The sequence below is a fragment of the Pristiophorus japonicus genome, unplaced genomic scaffold (genome assembly GCF_044704955.1).
Source record: "Pristiophorus japonicus isolate sPriJap1 unplaced genomic scaffold, sPriJap1.hap1 HAP1_SCAFFOLD_532, whole genome shotgun sequence".
Lineage (NCBI taxonomy): Eukaryota > Metazoa > Chordata > Chondrichthyes > Pristiophoridae > Pristiophorus > Pristiophorus japonicus.
The window spans coordinates 1,763-20,730 of record NW_027254439.1 but is presented as its reverse complement, the minus strand read 5'-3'; the positions used below and the strand labels follow the sequence as shown (position 1 = coordinate 20,730).

At 44.6% G+C, this 18,968-nt stretch overlaps 1 protein-coding gene across 1 annotated transcript in view; it reads right to left on the bottom strand.

Moving 5' to 3' along the window:
* Window positions 1-14,138, bottom strand: part of LOC139254085 (zinc finger protein 271-like) — a gene marked incomplete at its 3' end in the record, with an annotated part of 222,481 nt that extends 208,343 nt beyond the window's left edge. The window contains exons 1-2 of the mRNA XM_070873631.1: window positions 13,813-14,138; window positions 13,166-13,728 (exon numbers count right to left, since the gene is read on the bottom strand). Of these exons, the coding sequence (XP_070729732.1) occupies window positions 13,166-13,728; window positions 13,813-13,988 (739 nt within the window). The remainder of the gene's footprint in view (window positions 1-13,165; window positions 13,729-13,812) is intronic.
* Between the last annotated feature and the right edge of the window lie 4,830 nt (window positions 14,139-18,968).

Below are 18,968 nucleotides of genomic sequence, written 5' to 3'. Positions count from 1 at the left end.
TAGTTATGCTCTTCCCTACAAGTGGAAACACTCACTCTGTATCTACTCTATCAAAACCTTTCATAATTTTAAAGAACTCTATTAGGTCACCATTCAGCCTTTTTTTTTTGAAGAGAAAAGAGACCCAGCCTCTCCTTATAGAATAGATATACCCTCATTTCTGCTATCATCTTTGTAAATCTTCTCTGGACCCCCTCCAGTGCATCTATATTCTTTGTTTTTAACATGGCAACTAGATTTGTATTCAGTAGTCTTAAGTACAGTCTAACAATGTTCGATACAGGATAAGCATAACTTCACTACTTTTCCATTCTATAAGAATTCAATTCTGTAACAGTTCTATAACAATTGATCCCGATAATTTAACCCAATAGCGTAATCTAATGTCCAATTTTGTCAAGACACTGTGACATTCGATGTCTGCAGATAACTGGAGATAAATTCTTAAAACTGCTGGATCTCTTGCTATGCCATCAACCTCTCAACAAACTGGAGCAGGCAGTACCTAATATAGTAGTCCCTGGCTACTACATAGTCCAGAGACACAAGTCTGCATTTCCTTCAACATGCATCAATATTAGAAGCACGTAAAAACACTGTGGCCTTCCTGTGGCAAGCACAAACCACTGGTCTTTCGACATTTCTGATCCCAACATAATATTTCTAATCTAAATATTCTACAATGGAAATATACACGGCTAATTGGTTGCAAACACCAACTGTTGCTCAGTGAACTCTCTCTCTCTCTCTATCCCAATTATTTGATGTGATCAATTTACTTTTACGTATTTATTTTTTTAATACATTTCCTGAGTGGAATCAAATTTAAATTGAAACCATGTTTGCAGGTGTGATGCTCTGTTGAGAAATCGAAGGTGAGACGGATGCTGTGGGGCACACGCTGAAAGTGATCAACAGACTGGGTTCTGTGTTTAGTGATTCTGGGCATGTTACCGATATCATCCCTGGATACCAAGACGAGGAAAGGCACTCTGGAAGGAATGGGGAATTGGGACTTGTCCATGAGAGTAACCAAAGGTATGAGAACAGAAAAAATATCGTGTTAGAAAGGAGAAAAGGCCCAAAATTGGAGCAGTCGGTAACAGGACATCAATTAGTCTCCTCTTATCTTGGTGACATCAAACACCGACACATTGTGTTATTTGAAATCTCAAAATATTAAACTCCAGCCCAGTGATAGGGGTTGTTAACATCAGCAGATTAAAGCCCAACTATTAAAATGAGCGCGATGTGATTAACAGCAGCAATAATAGAACACAGCCCCTGCAGTCACTTGTGAACTCGCCGAACCCGTAGGTTCTTGTTCGGGCCTGAGGCCCACCACACCGGGTGTTTATAAAGTGGATAATGTGGAGTGTTTTCCCTTGGGGCCTGGGGCTCGGGGCTCGGGGTCTGGGGCCACACTCGGTGCTTTTCTCCCAGAGTTTCTCTAACCCACTCCCTGGAGCTCGCTCACCTCCCGTGTTACCGCCTGGCGCTGCTGCCCCACAGCGCACTCTCAGCTCACACTGCCCGGTGATTACTGCAGGTCTGGGCCAACTCGCTGCGTAAAAATGTTTTTCTTATGTTGCCTTTGGACACAATACTCCAGTTGAGGCCGAATCAGTATTTTACACAGGTTCATCATAATATCCACACTTTTGTACTCTAGCTTCTTCTTAAGCAGTCCATCGGAGTCGAGAATGACTTGCTTCCACATTAATGAGTTCTCAGGTGACTAATGAGTCTAATACAGTCTCTGTCACAGGTGGGGCAGATGGTGGTTGACGGGATGTTATTTGAAGGGACAGGTGGGTGGGGTGCTTGGGTTGTCGTGTGCTCCTTCTACTGTTTGGGCTTGGCTTCCGCTAGCTCCAGGCGAAGAGACTCGAGGTGTTTGGCGCCTTCCCGGATGCTTCTCCTCCACTTTGAGTGGTCTTGGGCCAGGGATTCCCAGGTGTCTGTGGGATGTTGCACCTTTTCAAGGAGGCTTTGAGGGTGTCCTTGAAGTATTTCGTCTGCCCACTTGGGGCTCATTTGCCATGTCAGAGCTCCGAGTAGAGCACTTGTTTTTGGAGTCTCGTATCGAGCATGCAGATAATGTGACCCGTCCATCAGAGCTGATTGACCAGTCAATGCTTTGATGCTTGGGCTGTTGGCCTGAGCGAGAACACTGATGTTGGTGCGCCTATCCTGCCAATAGATTTGCAGGATCTTGCGGAGGCAGCGTTGGTGATACTTCTCCACTGCTTTGAGGTGCCTGCTGCACATTGTCCGTGTCTCTGAAGCATATAGGAGGACGGGTATCACTACTGTTCTGAAGACCATGACCTCTGTGCCATGTTTGAGTTCCTTGTCTTCAAACACTCTCTTCCTCAGGCAACCGAAAGCTGAAGGCGGTGTTGGACTCATCATCGATGTCTGCCCTTGTTGACAGTAGGCTCCCGAGGTATGGGAAATGGTTCACGTTGTCCAAGGCCTCATTGTGGATTTTGATAATCGGGGGGCAGTACTGTGTGATCAGGGGCAGGTTGGTAGAGGACTTTTGTCTTACGGATGTTTAGTGTAAAGCCTATGCTCCCCTACCCTTCTGTGAAGGTATTGACGATGGTTTGGTGTTCGGCCTCCGAGTGCGCGCAGACATCTGCGTCGTCTGCGTCATGTAATTCAATGACAAGTATCCTCCTCAATCGCCTTCTCCCTGTGGTTGTAGAGCTCCTCCCAGAGTCGCAATGCAGATTCCGCCCACTAAGGGGCACAATGGACATGATCTTCACAGCGCGTCAAATACAAGAGAAATACAGGGAACAATACCAACCTCTGCACATGGCCTTCTTTGACCTCACAAAGGCCTTTGACACTGTCAACTGTGAGGGATTATGCCCTCCAAAGTGTATCACCATCTTCTGCCTGCTCCGTGATGACATGCAAGGTGTGATCCTGACCAACGGGTCCACCACAGACCCAATCCACATTCAGACCGGGGTCAAGAAAGGCTGTGACATCGCACCAACGCTCTTCTCGTTCTTCCTTACTGCAGTGCTGCATCACACCCTCAGTAAGCTTCCCACTGGAGTGGAGCTAGTCTACAGAACAAACGGGAAACTGTTCAACCTCCATCACCTTCAGTCCAAATCCAAGGTCGTCCCATCCTCTGTCATTGTACCCTATACCTCGAGGACCAAGATCCTGTAAGTTTGTTTAACTGCTTTCTCAACCTGCGCTGCCACCTTCAATGATTTGTGCACATATACCCCCAGGTCTCTCTGTTCATGTACCCCTTTAAAATTGTACCCTTTAATTTATATTTCCTCCTAGTTCTTCCAACCAAAATGTATCACTTTGAACAACCTTTCCCCACTACTCTGTTTCCTGTCACTTAGCCAATTTCGTATCTATGCTGCCACTGTCCATTATATTCCATGGGATTTAATTTTGCTGGTATTGGTAACAGGTAACAGGTCCAGGATAAATTTCATCTATCACGTGTCCACCCATTTCACCAGCCTGTCTATGTCTTCCTGAAGTCTTTCACTATCCTCCTCACTGTTCACTATATTTCCAAATTTTGAGTCATCTGCAAATTTGGATATTGTACCCTGCACACCCAAGTCTAAGTCATTAATATATATCAAGAAAAGCAGTGGTACCTAGTACCGACCCCTGGGGAACACCACTGCATACCTTCTACAGTCTGAAAAACAACCTTTCCCCACTACTCTGTTTCCTGTCACTTAGCCAATTTCGTATCTATGCTGCCACTGTCCATTATATTCCATGGGCTTTAATTTTGCTGGTATTGGTAACAGGTCCAGGATCACAAAATATAAAACCTAGTTGGTTAATCACTTTCAGCTACTGGACTTAGCGTATGCCCCAACAGCATCTCTCCCTCTCTCTCCTTCGATGTGTGTGAATAGAGCATCACGCAAAGCTGGTTTACATTTATATCCATTCAGCAAATGTATTTAACAAAAGCCTGTAGGCCGATGAGACACTGTTAAGATGCCAGTATGCTGCTCTTTTGCTCTGCATTTTTCCTGTAATGGAAACTAACTGAACATTTCTCCCAGTGTTACCTTTGTTGCAATGAAAAGCGTGGCAAATGGAATATTGGCCTTTATTGCAAGGGGGATAAAAGTCGGGAAGTCTTGCTACAACTGTACAGGGCATTGGTGAGGCCAGACCTGGAGTACAGGTGGAACCTCCCTTATCCAGCACCTTCAGAACCTGGCCTGTGCCGGATGAGGGGTTGTGTCAGATGAGAGGAGGTCATTGGCCCAAGGGGTGGGAGGAGGTCGCCCAAGGTCGGTGGGGGAGGAGGTTGCCCGAGGTCGGGCTCTGAAGTGTCATCGGGTCCCAAGGTGTCGGTGAGTCAAGAGGGCCCTGAGGTGTGGGCGGGACCAGCGGGCCCAGAGGTGTTCTAGGTTGAGGGGCTTCTGCTACTGCTGATCACGTTCTTTCTAATAAGTGTGTTGATTTTCAGATTAGGTGAATGATTTCATTAAATCATCAAGGAAAGGCATCACTGTTGTGCCTAAAAAGAGAATGGAAATATGGGAGGGTGGGGGCTGGGTGGGTGGGTCAGAGTTCTGCGCATGCACCACCCAATGACTGGGAATGGTGCCGGACGAGGGGTGGTGCCGGATAAGGGAGTCCTGGATGAGAGGTTTAACCTGTACTGTGTCCAGTTTAGGTCTCCTTATTTAAGGAGGGATATACTTGCACTGGAAGCAGTTCAGAGAAGGTTCACGACGTTGATTCCTGAGATGAAAGAGTTGCCTTATGAAGATAGGTTAAGTAGGTTGGGCCTATTACCCATTGGAGTTTAGAAGACTGAGAGTTGATCTTATTGAAACGTATAAAATTCTGAGGGTGCTTGACAGGGTAGATGCAGAGAGGATGTTTCCCCTCGTGGGGGAATCTAGAACTAGGGGGCATAGTTTCAGAATAAGGGGTTAGCCATTTAGAACTGAGATGTGGAGGAATTCTTTCTGAGCCTCGTGAATCTGGAATTCTCTGCCTCAGAGAGCTGTGGAGGCTGGGTCATTGAATGTATTTAAGGTGGAGATAGGCAGATTTTTGAATGATAAGGGTGTCGAGGATTATCAGAAGCGGGCAGGGAAGTGGAGTTGAGGCCAGGATCTTGTGGAATGGCGGAGCAGGCTCAAGGGGCCAAATGCCCTACTCCTGCTCCTATTTCTTATGTTATTTCTTTTAATCAGCCTCAGGCCCTTGCTCATGTTTGTTGTAATTGTACAGAAAGGGGACATGTAAAGAGATGGTGTTTGTATGGAGATGTGAAACAAGGAAACGGTATGTCTGTGTGGGATAGTGACACAGCCTTGTGGTCACAGTCAGAGTGATGCACAGATATCCTTGTGGTTATGGTTTGAGCAGGGTCAGTACACAAATGCTCAAGTTAAGAGATGCCAGGGGTCAGGAGCAACGGCAGTGAATAAAATTTAAATGTAAATTCCGATATATTTCATCTTAATTTATTCCTATGTTAATAACTTTTGCCGAATGTGGCCCACACCAAGTGCCAGGATATTGGATCAGACATACCACAAGAAATGAGTTTGACATCCCTGAGGTAGACAATGTCAACCGGATTCCCCCCATCCACCAGCCTAACAACTCCTTTACAAACTCAAGCTAGTTTGTAAGACGTGACCTTGTTTTGTGGAAGCCGCGTTCAGTATCTCTAATGGGCCCCTTCCCTTTCCCCATGATCGAAAACAGCATCTCCTAGAATCCCTTCAAGCATCTTCCTGGTGATCAAGATCACGTTGATGCGCCTTTAGTTCCCTGACTCGGATTTGTCCCCAATCTGGAAAATGGGAAGTACATGAGCTGCCTTCCAATCTCAGGGAACAATCCCTGACTCTATTGAGCTGTTGAAGATATGGGCAAGGGGTTCACAGAGCACGCGTCCCATCTCTTTAAACACCCTTGGGTGGATATCATCTGGTCCTTACACACGTCAAGATTAACCTACACAGAGAGTTTGCTGTCGGTGAAGAGAGACGAGAAGGACCAAAGTGCCATTTGGCCCTCTCAGTGTGGCCCTGAAGGACTGTGTCCAGGCTGAAGTTCTGTTCCCACTGTACAATCCCCCCCCCCCACCCCCCGATCCCCAGATTGTCCTTACTGAGCTCCAACCAGATGATGCGAAACACTCAGGTGGGAAAGACAAAAATCTACAGCAATGTGTTGAAAGTAACACGGATTTATTTACCTATATCCCAAATATTAATACTCCTGTAACTGGACTTTATCAGCAGAAACAAACCCCAACTGGCAGAATGAACATGATTCAATCCTGGATTTGATTAACAGCAGAATCCAACTCCTGCAGTCACTTGTGAACTCGCTGATGTGTCAGCAGGCTGGATGACTGAGACTCCCTTCCCACACTCAGCAGGTGAACGGCCTCTCACCAGTGTGAACTTACTGGTGGACAGTGAGGTGGGATGACGAGTGAATCACTTCCCACACTCGGACCAGATGAATGGTCTCTTCCCAGTGTGAGTGCGCTGGTGTACAACAGTGAGGTCAGATAAAAGCCTGAACACAGTCCCACCTGAGAGCACCTGAATAGTCTCTAGTGAGTACGAATACGTTGATGGCACGTCAGTTCCCTGGAACTTTTATCACACTTCCCACAATCCGGGCATTTAAAAGACCTCTCATCAGTGTGAACTCACTGGTATGTCAGCAGGGTGGATGACTGAGTGAATCTCTTCCCACACCCTGAACAGGTGAACAGCCTCTCCCCAGTGTGAACTCGCCAGTGTCTCAGAAGGTTGAGTGACTGAGTGAATGCCCTTCCACACACAGTGCAGGTGAACAGCCTCTCCCCAGTGTGAACTCGCTGGTGTCTCAACAGGTCAGAGGATCGGTTGAAGCCCTTTCCACACACAGAGCACGTTTACCGTTTCTCCCGCTGTGAACGGTGTTTTTTGATTCCACGTTCAATGGCCGACGATATTCAGATCCCGATGGATTGAATAACTTCAGATCTCGCTGTGATGTTTGATTTGAGCTTCCAGTCCACAAATCGCTCCCTTTTACTACCCAGTAAAATGAATTTCAAACAGGAAAAATGGAGTGAGAGAAAGAACCCACAAAAACATAAAGACAGGTTGTGAAATTGAGCTGAAAGAATTTGGTCATTTGTGGGGCCTACACTAGAAAAAAAGTGACCATGAAAGCTGCCGGATTGTCATTAAAAACCCAACTGGTTCACTAATGTCCTTCAGGGAAGGGAACCCACCTCCCTTGACAGTTTGAGTAATTTCAGTACATCCATTTTCCTCTGTAGAAATCATGATCAAATTCTAATGTTCCATATCATGATCTAATTTTAACATTGTTGGTCCTACTGGGCTCAGAAGTACTGAACCCCCCTACCCAGCTGATAGAGATAGGGCATATTCCACCGCGCGGAGTACTCTGGGTATGGACATCCGCCATAATCATAGAATTGAACAGCATAGAAGGTGAACACTTGAGCGATTGGGAGTGCATTCCAGAACACAACTCGCTGCGTAAAAAAAGTTACCTCATGTTGTCTCTAGTTCTTTTGCTAATCACCTTAAATCTGTGTCCCCTGAAGACCAATCATTCTACCATTGGAAACAGTTACTCCTTATTTAAACTGGAAAGAACTGGAAGAACTGCATTTGGAGCAGCGAGCCAGTGACACATTGTGTAACCAGGTGCCAACACTCCTGCACAGTCCAGACATCATTTGTCGGAACGGCCTACAAAGGCCAGCTGTTGCAGCTGCAGCAGGGAAAGAAGGCAAAAAAGTAGAAAGAAATCGAAAGGTGATGTTACAGCCAAGGGGGTAAGTGATTGGCTGGAGATTGGTGTGTAGTTTTTTTTTCTTTTCTTTATCAGTAAGTAACCTTTAGCATTATTGTTGCCAAATTAAGCTAATCTAGGGGATAAGTCATGGCAGGAGAGCTCGGACATGTGTTATTCTTCTCCTGCACTATGTGGGAAGTCAGGGACGCTTCCAGTGTCGCTGACAACTACAGATGCGGGAAGTGTATCCGGCTGCAGATCATGACAGACCGCATTGCGGCACTGGAGCTGAGGGTGGATTCACTCTGGAGCATCCATGATGCTGAGATTGACGTGAATAGCACATTTATTGAGTTGGTCTTACCGCAGGTAAAGGTTACACAGCCAGATAGGGGATGGGTGACCAACAGGAAGAGCAGTGGAAGGAAGGTAGTGCAGGGGTCTCCTGAGGTCATCCCCATGCAAAGCAGATACACCGCTTTGGGTATTGTTGAGGGGGATGACTCATCAGGGGAGGGTAGCAGCAGCCAAGTCCATGGCATCATGGGTGGTTCTGCAGCACAGGAGGGCAGGATAAAGAGTGGGAGAGCTATAGTGATAGGGGATTCAATCGTAAGGGGAACAGATAGACGTTTCTGCGGCCGCAACCGAGACTCCAGGATGGTATGTGGCCTCCCTGGAGCAAGGGTCAAGGATGTCTCGGAGCGGGTGCAGGACATTTTGAAAGAGGAGGGTAAACAGCCAGTTGTCGTAGTGCATATAGGTACCAGCGATACAAGTAAAAAAAAACAGGATGAGGTCCTACAAGACGAATTTAGGGAGCTAGGAGCTAAATTAAAATGTAGGACCTCAAAAGTAGTAATCTCAGGATTGCTTCTAGTGCCACGTGCTAGTGAGAGTAGGAATCACAGGATAGTGCAGATGAATATGTGGCTTGAGGAGTGGTGCAGAAGGGTGGGATTCAAATTCCTGGGACATTAGAACCAGTTCTGGGGGAGGTGGAACCAGTACAAACTGGACGATCGGCACCTGGGCAGGACCGGAACCAATGTCCTGGGGGGAGTGTTTGCTAGTGCTGTTGGGGAGGGGTTAAACTAATATGGCAGGGGGATGGGAACCTATGCAGGGAGACAGAGGAAAGTATAATGCGGGCAGAAGCAAAAGATAGAAAGAAGAAAAGTAAAAGTGGAGAGCAGAGAAATCCAAGGCAAAAAGCAAAAAGGGCCACTTTATAGCAAAGAGTATTAAAAAGACAAGCCTGAAGGCTCTGTGCCTCAATGCGGGAGTATTCAGAATAAGGTGGACGAATTAACTGCGCAGATAGCAGTTAACGGATATGATGCAATTGGCATCACGGAGACATGGCTCCAGGGTGACCAAGGCTGGGAACTCAACATCCAGGGGTATTCAACATTTAGGAAGGATAGACAGAAAGGAAAAGGAGGTGGGTTGCGTTGTTGGTTAAAGAGGAAATTAATGCAATAGTAAGGAAGGACATTAGCTTGGATGATGTGGAATTTGTATGGGTGGAGCTACAGAATACCAAAGGGCAGAAAACGCTAGTGGGAGTTGTGTACAGACCACCAAACAGTAGTAATGAGGATGGGGACAGCATCAAACAAGAAATTAGGGATGCGTGCAATAAATGGGCGACTTTAATCTACGTATTGACTGGGCTGACCAAACTGGTAGCAATGCATGGAGGAGGATTTCCTGGAGTGTATCAGGGATGGATTTCTAGACCAATATGTCGAGGAACCAACTAGAGGGTTGGCCATCCTAGACTGACTGATATGTAATGAGAAAGGACTAATTAACAATCTTGTTGTGCGAGGCCCCTTGGGGAAGTGTGACCATAATATGGTAGAATTCTTTATTAAGATGGAGAGTGACACAGTTAATTCAGAGACTAAGGTCCTGAACTTCAATGGTATGAGACGTGAATTGGCTAGAATACACTGACGGGTGATACTTGATGGTGATGGTGGATAGGCAATAGCAGACATTTAAAGATCACATGGATGAACTTCAAAAATTGTACATCCCTATCTGGAGTAAAAATAAAACGGGGAAGGTGGCTCAACCGTGGCTAACAAGGGAAACTAAAGATAATGTTAAATTCAAGGAAGAGGCATATAAATTGGCCAGAAAAAGCAGCAAACCTGAGGACTGGGAGAATTTTGTAATACAGCAGAGGAGGACAAAGGGTTTAATTAGGGGGGGGGGCAGGGGAAATAGAGTATGAGAGAAAGCTTGGGACATAAAAACTGACTGCAAAAGCTTCTATAGATATGTGAAGAGAAAAAGATTAGTAAAAACAAACAGATTCAGGTGAATTTATAATGGTGAACAAAGAAATGGCGGACCAGTTAAAGAAATACTTTGGTTCTGTCTTCACAAAGGAAGACACAAATAACCTTCCGGAAATACTAGAGGACCGAGGGTCTAGTGAAAAGGAGGAACTGAAGAATATTCTTATAAAGCGGGAAATTGATGGGATTGAAGGCTGCTAAATTCCCGAGGCCTGATACTTAAATAAGTGGCCCTAGAAATAGTGGATGCATTGGTAATCATTTTCCAATAGTCTATCGACTCTGGATCAGTTCCTATGGACTGAAGGGTAGCTAATGTAACACCAGTTTAAAAAAAGGAGAGAAAATGGGTAATTATAGACCAGTTAGCCTGACATCAGTAGTGGGGAAAATGTTAGAATCACTTATTAAAGATGAAATTGCAGCACATTTGGAAAGCAGTGACAAGATCGGTCCAAGTCAGCATGGATTTATGAAAGGGAAAATCATGCTTGACTAATCTTCTGGAATTTTTTGAGGATGTAACTAATAGAGTGGACAAGGGAGAATGAGTGCATGTGGTGTATTTGGACTTTCAAAAGGCTTTTGACAAGGTCCCACACAAGAGATTGGTGTGCAAAATCAAAGTGCATGGTATTGGGAATAATGTACTGACGTGGATAGAGAACTGGTTGGCAGACAGGAAGCAGAGAGTCAGGATAAACAGGTCCTTTTCAGAATGGCAGGCAGTGACAAGTGGCGTGCAGCAGGGCTCAGTGCTGGGACCCCAGCTATTTAACATACACATTAATGATTTATATGAAGGAATTGAAAATAGGTGCACGAGTAGGCCATTCGGCCCTTCGAGCCTGCACCACTATTCAATAAGATCATGGCTGATCATTCCCTCAGTACCCCTTTTCTGCTTTCTCTCCATACCCCTTGATCCCTTTAGCCGTAAGGGCCATATCTAACTCCCTCTTGAATATATCCAATGAACTGCCATCAACAACTCTCTGCGGTAGGAAATTCCATAGGTTAACAACTCTCTGAGTGAAGAAGTTTCTCCTCATCTCAGTCCTAAATGGCCTACCCCTTATCCTAAGACTGTGTCCACTGGTTCTGGACTTCCCCATCATCGGGAACATTCTTCCCGCATCTAACCTGTCCAGTCCTGTCAGAATCTTATAAGTTTCTATGAGATTCCCCCTCATCCTTCTAAACGCCAGTGTATAAAGGCCTATTTGATCCAGTCTCTCCTCATATGTCAGTCCCGCCATCCGGCAATCAGTCTGGTGAATCTTCGCTGCACTCCCTCAATAGCAAGAATGTAGTTCCTCAGATTAGGAGACCAAAACTGGACACACTATTTCAGGTGAGGTCTCACCAAGGCCTTTTACAACTGCAGTAAGACCTCCCTGCTCCTATACTCAAATCCCCTCGCTATGAAGGCCAACATACCATTTGCTTCTTCACCGCCTTCTGTACCTGCATGCCAACTTTCAATGACTGATGAACCATGACACCCAGGTCTCGTTGCACCTCCCCCTTTCCTAATCTGCTGCCATTCAGATAATATTCTGTCTTCGTGTTTTTGCCCCAAAGTGGATAACCTCACATTTATCCACATTATACTGCATCTGCTATGCATTTGCCCACTCACCTAACCTGTCCAAGTTACCCTGCAGCCTCCGAGCATCCCGCTCACAGCTCACACCGCCACACAGTTTCAAAGCCCCATTTATTTTTTTCCTCTGAGCCCCTGAACCTCATCTGGCAGTGTAATGTTGGTGAGAGGTGATTGATTGCACTTGGAACCAACAGGGAGAGAGGCCAGAGGGCATGTTCTGCAACCAATCGTGGAACTTGAGGGGTGGAACCTGAGTCAGACAATCAGGTGAGTCAGTGTGAACCCATTAAACAATTTATGGTTTAAAAACTAACGCAAGATTTCTTTTGTCAACCAAACAGGTTAACATTTGTCACTATTTTGTTTCCCTGCTGTGATGTTAAAGCTCTTTCCACAGGCAGTGGAGTTTCAGACACTTCAGTGCCAAGTGGACCAGGTGTTGAAAAGATCATTCATTTCCCTTTTTCCATGTCGCTGTGAGTTAAAGGCAGAGATTGATTTCCCCTCATTATGCAGCTGTTTGAGGGCAAACAGTGACTGGGGCCTGAAACCCAACATCACGCAGTACCTTCAGGAGTGAAATGGAGCAAAATCAGAGCATGATTTGAATCTGGATTTCAAAGAGAGAGGATGTGACGGGGAGAGTGCGCGTTAGAAGGGGGACTTGCAGCTTAGGGACAAGAGATGAAAGAATGTTTCAGAGAAACTAGAACTATGTGTTCAGAGTTTCTACCCTGTACTTAGTGATGACTTTTATAAATTATGAGGGCAGGTTGTAGAGACTCGGCTTGTATTCCCTTGCCTATAGAAGATTAAAGGGTGATCTAATTGAGGCGTAATACGATTAAAAGAGATGATGGAGTAGATTAAGAAACTATTTCCTACGGTGGGAGAGTCGAAAACAAGAGGTCATAACCTTAAAATTAGAGCTAGGCCATTTAGTGGTGATGACAGGAAGCAATTCTTTACACAAGCTGGAACATGTCCGAGAGTAACCGAAAGTATGAGAACTGAAATAATCTAGTTAGAAAGCAGGAAAGACCCAAAAATGGAACAGTCTAATCGGACATCAGATAGTTTCCTCTTATCTTGGAGACATCAAATGCTCGACAGTGTGTTTGAAAGAAAGTTGATTTGCTTGACATATCAAAATATTAAAATCCAGCCCAGTTTTAGGGTTATTATGAGCAGAAACAAACTCCAACTGTCAGAATGAACATGGTTCAGTCCTGGATGTGATTAACAGCAGAATCCAACCCCTGCAGTCACACGTGAATTTGATGGTGTCTCAGCAGGTGGGATGAACAGGTCAATCTTCCCACACAGGGAGCAGGTGAACTCCCTGGTGTCTCCGCAGGGTATATGACCGAGTCAATCTCTTCCCACACATGGAGCAGGGGAACAGTCTTTCTCCGGTGTATATGTTGATGTTTCAGCAGGTTGGACGAATCAGTGAATCCCTTCCCACATTCGGAGCAGATGAACGGCCTCTCCCCAGTGTGAACTCGCTGGTGTTTCAGCAGGTTGGACGAATCAGTGAATCCCTTCCCACAGTCAGAGCAGGTGAACAGCCTCTCCCCAGTGTGAACTCGCTGGTGTGTCAACAGGTGGGATGACTGAGTGAATCCCTTCCCACACAGTGAGCAGGTAAACGGCCTCTCCCTAGTGTGAACTCGCTGGTGTGTCAACAGGTGGGATGACAATGAGAATCCCTTCCCACACACCGAGCAGGTAAACGGTCTCTCCCCAGTGTGAATTCGCTGGTGTGTCAGCAGGTTGGATGACTGAGTGAATCCCTTCCCACACACGGAGCAGGTGAACGGTCTCTCCCCAGTGTGAACTCGCTGGTGTTTTAGCAGGTTGGATGACTGAGTGAATCCCTTCCCACACTCGGTGCAGGTGAATGGTCTCTCCCCAGACTGACTGCGTTGGTGTGTCAGTAGATCCCTTGTGCTTTTAAAGCTCTTCTCACAGTCAGAACATTTAAAAGGTCTATCATCAGTGTGAGCAAGTTGGTGTGAAGTGAGGTTGGATAACCGTGTGAATCCCTCCCCACACACAGTGCAGGTGAACGGCCTCTCCCCAGTGTGAACTCGCTGGTGTCTCAGCAGGTGGGATGGCAGTGTGAATCCCTTCCCACACTCTGAGCAGGTGAATAGCCTCTCCCCGGTGTGACTGCAGTGATGAGTTTCCAGATCAGACAGGGAATTGAATCTCTTCCCACAGTCCCCACATTCCCACGGTTTCTCCATAGTGTAAGTGTCCTTGTGTCTCTCCAGGTTGGATGATCAGTTGAAGCCTCATCCACACACAAAACACGTGTACGGTTTCTCCCCACTGTGAATGGTGCAATGTTTTTTCAGGCTGTGTAACTGGTTAAAGCTCTTTCCACAATCAGTGCACTGGAACACTCTCACTCGTGTGTGTGTGTGTGTGTGTCTCGGTGCTTTTCCAGTCACACTGATGTTTGAAATAATTTCCCACAGACAGAACAGACAAACATTTCTTCTTCCACATTCAAAGGCAGATGATATTCAGATGAATGGAGTAACTCGGTCAGATCTTGATGTGATGTCATGTTTGAGTTTCCCATCTGCAAATCCTCCCCTTCTAATGCCCTGTAAAAGGAGTTTAGAAAAACCATCACTGAATGCAGGATAGAAATTCAGAACAGACAATTCTAGTTTTCATAGAAATTTACATCACAGAAGGAGGCCATTCAACCCAGTGTGTGTGTGCTGTCTGACAAACAGCTGTACAGTCTAATCCCACTTTCCAGCTCTTGGTCCGTAGCCTTGTAGGTTATGGCATTTCAAGTGCATATCCAAGTATGTTTTAAATGCTATGAGGGTTTCTGCCTCTTCCACCCTTTCAGGCAGAGTGTTCCAGAACTCCTCCAATCTGTATGGAAAAAATTCTCCTGAAACTCCCTCTAAACCTTCGACCAATTACTTTAAATCTATGCCTCCTGGTTATTGATCCGTTTGCTAAGGTGAATAGGTCCCGCCTAGCCACTCGATCTAGGCCCCTCAATTTTATGCATCTCAGCCTCCTCTGTTCGAAAGAAAACAACCCCAGCCTAGCCAATCTTTCCTCATAGGTAAAAATTCACCAGTCCAGGCAACATCCTCATATCTCTTCTGTACCCTCTCGTTCCTGTAATGTGGTGACCAGAACTGCACGCAGTACTCTAGCTGTGGCCTAACTCATGTTTTATACAGTTCAAGCACAGCCTCCCTGCTCTTGTAATCTATGCCTCGGCAAGTATTCCGTATGCCTTCTGCCTTCGTAACCACCTTATTCTATCTGTCCTGCTACCTTCAAGGATTTGTGGACCTGCACACCAAGGTCCCTCTGTTCCTCTACACTTCAATGTCCTACCATTTATTGTGTATTCCCTTGCCTTGTTAGAGCTCCCCATTACCTCACTGCATTACCTCACACTGCTTGAATTCCATTTGTCACTGTTCTGCCACCTGACCAGTCCATTGATATCTTCCTGCAGTCTGCAGCTTTCTTCTCATCAACTACACAGTCAATTTTCATATAATCTGCAAACCTCTTAATCATATCCCCTACATTCAAGTCTAAATCATTGATTATATACCACAAAAAGCAAGGGACCAAGTACTGAGCCCTGTGGAACCCCACTGGAAACAGCCTTCCAGTCACAAAAACACCCATCAACCATTACCCTTTGCTTCCTGCCTCAGCCAATTTTGGATCCAACTTGCCACTTTGCCTCAGATCCCATCGGCTTTTACTTTCGCGACCAGTCTGCCATTTGGGACCTTATCAAAAGCCTTGCTAAAATCCTTATAGACTGCATCAAACGCACCACCCTCATCAACTCTCCATGTTACCTCCTTAAAAACTTCAATCAAGTTAGTCAGACATGACCTTCCATTAACAAATCCATGCGGACTGTCCCTGATTAACCCGTGTCTTTCTGAATGAAAATTTATCCTGTCCCTCAAGACTTTTTCCAATAATTGAAAGTCCAAATTGGGGGATCTGAATTGTATTTTGTCATCCCATTGAGATTAGGGGCAAAGGGACAATAAATAATAATAAATTATTTTAAAAATCGGTGAGCAGACAGACCTGCAGTATGTTCACTATTCAAGCTGACCAAAATCAGGCCGTTTGGATTGGATTTGGAGACCAAAACTGTAACAAACCCTCAGCGGAGACTCACACCCCATTGAGTAAACTCCAGAAGATATTTTTTCTGGTGATTTCTATTAATTTCGATTTAATGAATGCCGTAACCGACAGGTTCAATTAATGTTTATTTTCCAAATGCAGCTTGTAAGAGCGAAAAACTTTAATTAGGGGTAAAGTAAATCATTGTAATTAAAATAAAGTAAGAACGACTGAGAGTAAGGTTTAAAATGCGTTCATGGGAGAATAGTTGAATTAGGCAGAAACACTATGGTCAGAGAAATTCTCTTGGGAGATAAGAACACCCACAAGATTTATGTAGACAGCTCAGAGAAATAATGAGAGGAGGCCATTATGTTCCAGCCACAGGAGATAACAGGGACAATGCCTCTTTTAAGCAGAGGGTAGCCATATGTCTGCCAAGGACATTAGTCTGAGAATTCGCCTTGGAAGACATTCCCAGAAATGTAACACATATCCTGTAGGGGGCTTTTCCCTAGCAACGGTCGTCAGAACTGAATGTACCAATGGAATCATTAGAAATGACTGTAACCAATAAAATTAATGTAACTGAAGTTTCATGTTCAGCCATGAACTCATTGAATGGCGGTGCAGGCTGGAAGGGCTGAATGGCCTGCTCCTGCACCTATTTTCTATGTTTCTATGTAACTGTAGCACCCAATGAAATTGCAGTAACCTGTATTAACCAATGGAACACTTCCCCGCATAGTTCCATCATTTTGACTATCTAAACTGTATAAAAATGTAATTACACAGCTTGTCCTGTGAGATCGATGTTGAGAGTTGAGAGCACTCAGTAACAGTACTGATGAGGCCGGATCTCCCTTGATTAATCAGTTTTTAATAAACAACTCTTTTGCTCTATAAAAGACCTTTCATGTGAGTGTTATATTTTTAATACCCCACAACATTATGGGGCAGCCTACAGACAAACGTATACGAATCTATCACGAGTGAGTATCTTCAACTACCACTCATAATCTGACGTGAGCCATTACGAGACGTGCCTGCTTCCCCGGGGTACTTGAATCTGTGAAAGGTCTGCTATGGTGTAAAAGACTTTGGGGAATTGGGAAGTCACGATAGACACTATCAGAAGGCATCGATGTGGATATGGCCTCCAAGTTCAAGGGGAACCGGGTAGAGGAACCATCAGTATCTAGAATACAGATAAATCGATAAGGTTGTCAATGGGATTGCAGGCTCCAGGGGTAGGGTAACTGACTGGAGGGACAGTCAGTATCTAAAATACAGTTTAATCGATGAGAAGTCGGTGGGACTGTAGACACCGGGGTTAGGTGATAGAAGTGGGAAGACAGTCAGTATCTGAGAATACAGTGAAACCGATATAAGGGTAGACGTATCAAAAACTGAGTATGACGTGTAAAGATATGCTGGATACTGCTCCCTTATGGGGGGGACTAGGATATTTTTCAGACGACCATAAAAAACCTGATAGTGACTATCTTAAGTGACGTATGGATCCAAAAATAGAGCCGGCCAAACAATTAATAAACTTTGTTGAATGAAAAGAGGCTTTTGTGAATGTCTGTCTTTGAATGAAATAGCTTGTGTGATTTTTGACTGCGGAATATTTGAGATGGGAATTAATGAATTTTTCATGTGTCTGAAAGCCTGTTTGGAAAAAATGGTGGAGCTGTCTGTTTGTTTTAGCTCCACCCACTTTTTCGGACAGTGAAAGTTTTTTTTTAACCCTTTGTAGTGTTGTCCTGTATGTGGGAAGTTTTAAGAAAGTGTGAACCTAGAATTGAATTACATTTTAAGTTAGAAGCACAGGTGCGGATTTATTTGGATGATAAGTTACGGAGCTAGGAAATTCACAAAAGATAGGTTTGTTGAGCAAAAGGTCTAAAATGCGTGGTCCCGTTGGTTTTAAAAGAAATTTCGACACACTCATTTACTTGTCAAAAGAAAACATATAATCATCGATTACATTGGGTTGAAAGACAATAAATTTAGTCTAGGAATGAGATAAAGAACGGAGAAGAGAAATTGTAATGCCTTTAAAAAAAAAGCCTGCGTGGTTCTCTCGAGGCTGCGGGACGGGGAACTACGCCCCCATTTTCCTTGTGCAAAACCTTGACATGAAAGCTTGTAGCTCAGTAAAAAGAGTTTTAAATAAAAGATTGGCAGTACAATATTTGAATTGTGATTTTGAGATATTTCAGGTGATTCTGCTTGATAAACATTTTGGTTGTATTGGAAAATCTTGGGTTTGGAAGCTTTTTAATAAAATTACACAACTACTGCGTCAGAAGCTGAAGCTTAAAAAGATGTAATTTATGAAATACTGTATCACAAAATTGAAGTTACAGAGCAAAAGATTAGAGTTTTTGATGTTCAGCTTCTAAAACAGAAATTGGGCACACAATTATAAAACAAGTACTTTGCATTCTGTGATCTGTGAATCACTAGAAGCATAAATGAGAAGTCCGATTAAAAAAACAGTATTACCATATTTGACATTTTGTAATCCAACAATAAATACAAATATTACAAAAGGGGAGCCGAGATTAGGATGGGAACAGTGAAGAGTTCATTTTGTTGTGAAGGTTTCAAGTAGCATGGGTTAAGAGAAGGCACAACAAAATACTGAGATACATTCAAAATAAAATGTTAAATCTGATCTCTTTTTAAAAAAAGAAATAAAACTAAAAGATTTGGAAACAATCTAGAAATACCTTGGGGGAACAGAGTAATTTTGACAGGCATGCTAATGTAGGAAGTGCCCAACTACCCGATAAAACCAGAAGCCGCACAGGCTGTGAGACAGATAGTGGAGGGGGTTACTGGAAAGCGGTATACTCAGAGGTAGAGGGAACAACAAATTCCCCTGGCTGGCCCATGCAAAAGCCAGACGGATCATGTCAGTTAACTATTGATTATACTGCCCTCAATAAGGTGACTCCCTGTCAACATCCCATCGTGGCCAGCCCAGTCACAATAGTTAATGAATTAAAACCAGAGCATAAGGTCTTCACTGTATTAGACATAGCCAATGGATTCTGGTCCATACCCCTGGCAAA